This window comes from Anopheles coustani, chromosome 3 (assembly GCF_943734705.1).
Source record: "Anopheles coustani chromosome 3, idAnoCousDA_361_x.2, whole genome shotgun sequence".
NCBI lineage: Eukaryota > Metazoa > Arthropoda > Insecta > Diptera > Culicidae > Anopheles > Anopheles coustani.
Window position 1 is genome coordinate 89,421,892 of NC_071288.1, and position 5,447 is coordinate 89,427,338.

At 48.7% G+C, this 5,447-nt stretch overlaps 1 protein-coding gene across 1 annotated transcript; it reads left to right on the forward strand.

Annotated features, from left to right (window-relative positions):
• The first annotated feature begins 858 nt into the window (after positions 1 to 858).
• LOC131261412 (globin) lies at positions 859 to 2,368 on the forward strand. The gene is made up of 3 exons (XM_058263442.1): positions 859 to 1,564; positions 1,645 to 1,873; positions 1,965 to 2,368. Exons 1-3 carry the CDS (start codon positions 1,401 to 1,403, stop codon positions 2,079 to 2,081), a joined length of 510 nt encoding a protein of 169 aa, XP_058119425.1. The 5' UTR covers positions 859 to 1,400; the 3' UTR covers positions 2,082 to 2,368.
• The last annotated feature ends 3,079 nt before the right edge of the window (positions 2,369 to 5,447 follow it).

Sequence of the window (5,447 nt, forward strand, 5' to 3'; positions counted from 1 at the left end):
CAATTTCGGGGTTGCACATAGTGGTAGTAGTGGCCGTTGTGGGAGTACCAATAGTCAGCACAAGCAGCAGCAGCAAGCAGCTGCTAGCATTCGTGTTCGTGGAGAGCCGCTGTTCGGGCCGTTTCGCCGTGATGTTGGTGTAGCTGGCAGCAGCATCAGGCCACGCGCGTTTTTTCGCCAAGAGCCGGGTGTGTTTGTGTACCGACCGTCGAGCTGGCGGTGTGTGCGGTGCGATTTCGTAGAACTTTTGCACTGTTTGCTGTTTCTGGAAGCGCCTTTGGTGAGTTGTAAATTTCGTTTGAAGGATTTCTGCTTCCATTCTACCGTGAAGCAAACGAGACCGCAGGCAATCAAAGTAAGCATAGGGAAATTTACAATTCGCTAGCAGACTGGTTACGTTTCCAGTGGTGTGCTCTGTCGCTCTTTCGCTCGCGTGTGTTGTTTGTGTGGCCAAAAGTTTGTATTAGCAAACGGGAGACTGGCGTGAAAATTTACCGCGAAGAGCGAGAGCGAGCCGAGCCCTCAAGTCGCAACTCGTAGTTTCGCAAAGAAGCGTGTATTTGTGTTCCAGTTGCACAAACGAGCGAGTGGGAAGGGAGCAGCGTGTGAAGCGAGAGGCCACCAACAACCCATCCGAGGCAGCATCCGACACGGATCGGGCCCGAAATCGAGCGCGAAAAACGACCTCGCCAGCAGAAAGCAACAAGTTTTGGCCGAGTTAGGAAGGGCGCCCGCGGCTGAATGTTTTGATTTTTCCCACCATCTGACAGCTGACAGGTTGGCGTTTGCGTTTTTCCCTTTCCCTGGTGGTGGTTTTTTTTTGTCCGCGTTTCCGAGCCGCCGATGTGTGGGTCGCCGAGTCGAGCGGAGTGCCTAGTGCTGCATGTGGTGTGCGGTGGTTCCGGTCAGTGTAGCAGCGCCGCTTGGTGGCGGTAACGTAGTGTGCGTAGTTGCGTTCCGCTGCACCGTGTTATGATAGTTTTGACGGACGAACACGCGTAAGAGCATACCGTTTTTTTTGCGTTACAACTCCCCCCGCTTGTGGCTTTTGGCGGTGCGTGTCCGTTGCCCTTCGAAACGAAAGCCAACGACGGGTGTGTTTAGAAGCCGGAGAGGGCCGGAGTACTGGATACTAGAAACGGGAAGAGCGAGGAAGCAAGAAATTCCGCGAAGAAACGAATCTTAGTGTACGTGTCTACGAATAGGTGACGGGCGGAAGGAAACATCGAATTTCGAGGGTGATTGCTGTGAGTGTGTGTTTTAGTTGTTGCTACCTACCGGACAACTTTCTGCGTAACCACGAACCAGACGGTCAGCTTCACCAGCAGGGGATAACCTAATAGGAACCGGCTCCGGAAAGGGACGTAGAAGAGAAGCAGCATCCAAAAACAAACCGCAAAATGTCTGGCCCAACGTCGTTAGTCGGTGCGGAAGAGGAGGAGCAAACCAATTACCACACACCGGACGAGACCGGACTGACGAAGTCGCAGAAGGTCGCCCTGATTGCGGCGTGGAGCATCGTCAAGAAGGACCTGGTAACACACGGGCGTAACATTTTCGTGATGTAAGTGTCGTCGATCTGGTTTTCCTTCGATCAACCTTCCCTAGTTCTAACGTTCTCTCCTTTGACATTGCCTTTTTCAGCTTCTTCGAGGAGTACCCACAGTATTTGGATTACTTTGATTTCTCCGCCAGCGATGCGGCCGGTGATCTTGGCGAGAATCGATCCCTCCACGCGCACGCACTGAACGTGATGAACTTTATCGGCACCCTGATCGACTACGGGCTGAACGATCCCGATCTGCTCAAGTGCAGCTTAGCGCGGCTGGTCCGGAACCACCGGAGGCGCAACGTGACCAAGGAGGATGTCGGTGTAAGTTAAGGGTCGAGTACGCAACTCGAACTCAAATCATAACAAATAACAACAGAATTGTTTTAACATCTTCGTTTCTTTTCCTTTCCAGGCCGTCGGTGGAGTGATTATGCGCTACTGCTTGAAAGCCCTCGAGCAGCATCGATCGAAGACGCTCGAGGATGCGTTCGGCGCCTTCCTGGGGACGGTGGCGGCCGCGTTCGAGTGAGCGGCGGGCAGACCAAACACCCGACCCGTGATCCGGAGTGTGTTCGAAATCGTTCATGTATCACGCAACCAAGCGCCGTCAACGTCGGCATTCGCACCAGCACCTGTCCTACTACTCGATGCCGACGGTCTACCGATTCGTCGGCCTCAAACAAATGTTCCTCTCTAATGCAACACACATACACACTCAGTCGACGTGTTTTCCCAAACGCTAGCGAACGCATCCCCGTGGGCGCGCAGCTTTTTATGAGCAACGTAGAATAAAATTTGAGTATCGAACTAACCGTAGTTGCGGAGTGATGAGACCTTTTTTTTCTACAATGAGAGTAGATTTACTCCCCATTTTAAAACACCTTTAGATTTAGTTTTTTAGGGTTTTTGAGGACACCATTCAATTAAAAAATTCTGTGAGATTCAGATGATACATGGAAGATTGTACACCTTCATACATTCTCGATATACTTTTACCATGCTTGATATTCTTTTGCATGATCCCATGATCGATATTAGGATGTGAGTGTGGTTTGATATGACTTAAAACAGTTCTTTTCATTTCGTCTGTTTAATGTCGTTGCTTTAAAGAAGAAATCGTTTGAAATTTCTCTTCTCAAACACGCTCAAGGGTGGTATTCTCCATTTTTACCTGTTACTAGTATAGTAATGTTCTGAAAACAATTTACTTCGATCGTCATGAGTACTGTTTTCAGTGCCATCACTACTTTTAAAATATGTGCAGTTTTTAGTTTTATTTAATTTTTGGTTTGAAAAGTAATTTATTTCGTATCGCATTAATATTTTGCTAAGATTAATAGTTTGCTTTCAGTGGGGTTTTAGCAAACCGAAACGCTGATGACTTTACTGCACCAACACTGAACTAATTGTAGATCGTATGTTACTGTCTTACAATGGAGTTCTTTCAGTTGAGGTAAATTTATAGTCACATGTTTTTGTTCCACCAAAAATGGTTTGATTTATGTTAAGAACATACCTTTGTAGAGCACTGAACAAGTGTCTTTTCATATCCCAAACAATCCTTTCAAAAGTTTGCTTTCGTGGAGTAAAAGGAAAGGGTGTACCATAACTCACCCCTATACAGCTACGGAAGAAGAATTAATGAAGAGCATCACGCATCCGCATCACGGTCGGATGGTACAAACGGGAAGAATTGTTCGAGAAATCCCATCACTTTAATTTACGCCACGCTCGCGCTTCCACCCTCCACTGCCCGGGAAACCGAAGGGCTAAGCGCGATGGATGATGGCGGCTTGAGCCCGAAGTTTAAGTCTAATTGAGTTCAATTAAAAGCAATAAAGAAAAGTTTGTCTACCGGTTCGAACGGTGTTCGGTTCGCCGACCCGGTGTTACGGTGCGAGCGCACGGACTTGATGATTAATCTTACCCACACACGTGCTTCCGCCCTTCGCGGAAAGTGCCACCGCACCGGACGGCGGGCCACGGAGCGATGCCATTGCTCACCGTGGCTAACCGGACAGCGCCATAAATCGTTCTTCGGTTCGTCGGCGCTCACGCACACGCCGGATATCCCGCTGTTTATCGGCGTTCGTTCGAACGGAGGCGAACGCTTTCGCGGGTAATTTACTCCCGGGCACATCCGGGAGTTCGCGCATTCGCTAGCGGAAAGTAGTTTTAGGACCAGAAGGGCGGGAAAGGAGGTTTTTCTCTCCCTACGGTTGCTCGTCCTCCAAAGTCCGAATCCGACGGTCCGGTTACGTGCGCCTGTACGTTCCAATTGTTCCACCGGTTGTTCGATTTGCCCCCGGTTCGAAGACGATATCGTTTCTCTTTCCGCCCAGTTATGTACCTTGAGTTTTCGGTGGCATTTCCACGCCGGAACCCCGTTGCACATTCATTTTTCACCGAACGTACAAACCATCCATCGTTGCGTTGGGTGAGCGGAAAATGGGAAAGTTTTTCCCACCAGCACGAACGGACCCGGGACGGGTGAAAATTATGTCTTTCTTTAGGTGCCCTCTCCCCGACCCGTTTCTATTTCCACCGTTTGTTGCAACCGTGCCGGTTTTCTTATCTATCGCATTAGCTTAATTTAACAACGCGGCCGGGCATGACACGCTCGGGGTCGGGATGCTGGGAAATCGGGGGCAATACCGACCGAGCAAGTTTTCGGAGGTAGTGCTTTTCACCGGCATTTTCCAACCCGACGCACCGATGGAGACGCCTGGTGTTTCGTGGAGGCCAATGGAGACGCCTGGTGTTTCGTGGAGGTCAATGGAGACGCCTGGTGTTTTTGAAGCGGAGCAATGGAGGGGCCTGGTTGCCTTGAAGAAACTGAAGCGAAGGCCAGCTTCGGAAGGTTGAGGGTAACACAGGAAATATAAATAGTGCGCGTGAGAGTGGCGATAAGAAGTGGCAGTAAATCAAAGGGCACAAACTTTTACCCGTAATGTATAGTGTTTTTCTTGGGCGAATCGTTCGCAGGGCAGGGCAATGGGAAAACTAACACCCGTTTCATTGCGTTGGAACGAAAAGGAAAGGGTAGTGCACCGTTTTGTTGTGACGTTTTCTTTTAGCAACTCTTCATTATGTCCCAACATCATCGTCATCATTATCATCTTAGCCATAAAACATTTCCACAAAGGACGGTCGGTGATAAAGATGAAAATTGTTGTCCGCACTAGAAGCTTTCTTAAACACTGCATGTTTCAAGTGGCCAACAATGCACCTCGGATAGCATCCTTTAAGAAGCAAGCAGTCAGCATGTTTTCGACAGTTTTCGGAAACGAAGTTTCACCAAAAATTTATTTGCAAAGGCAAAAGAGCACATTTAGAGGGCCGATGAAACTGTGCCGGGAAGACTTTTCCGAGTTTGTTTTTCATTTATTATTTCTCTCGCACACCAGTTGCACCGAACGTGCGGAAAGTTGTGCAAGTTTCTCCATCTTTCATCCGATTCTTTCGCTACCGCGGCTGAGTGAGTGAGTTTTTAGAATAATGGAAACCTTTTCTACCCATTAGTCCTGTCACTGGTTGGAAGGAAGATTCCAGTTGGGAAATAGTAGAAGAAAAAAACTAGAACAATTCCTCCGAACACTGGAAGGATAATGCTCGAACAAGAGTTGTCTAGCTGGCCAACAGCTGGGAAGCTTTTCACCGGACTTTCACACTTTTTCCCGCTCGGGTGGCTTAGAAGCTCGACTTTGGTGGGCAAAAAGCATCGTCGAATGAAGAGAGGTGTGTGGGAAAGGGCAGACATTCCGCAGTCATTCTGAAACATCGTTTTACTTCTGACTCTTCCGGTTGGTTAACTTTTTTTTGAGATCCTTCATTAATCCTACCATTCCGAGGGTATCTCGTTGGTCTCGCCGGGTAAAAAAAGGATTTCCACTGT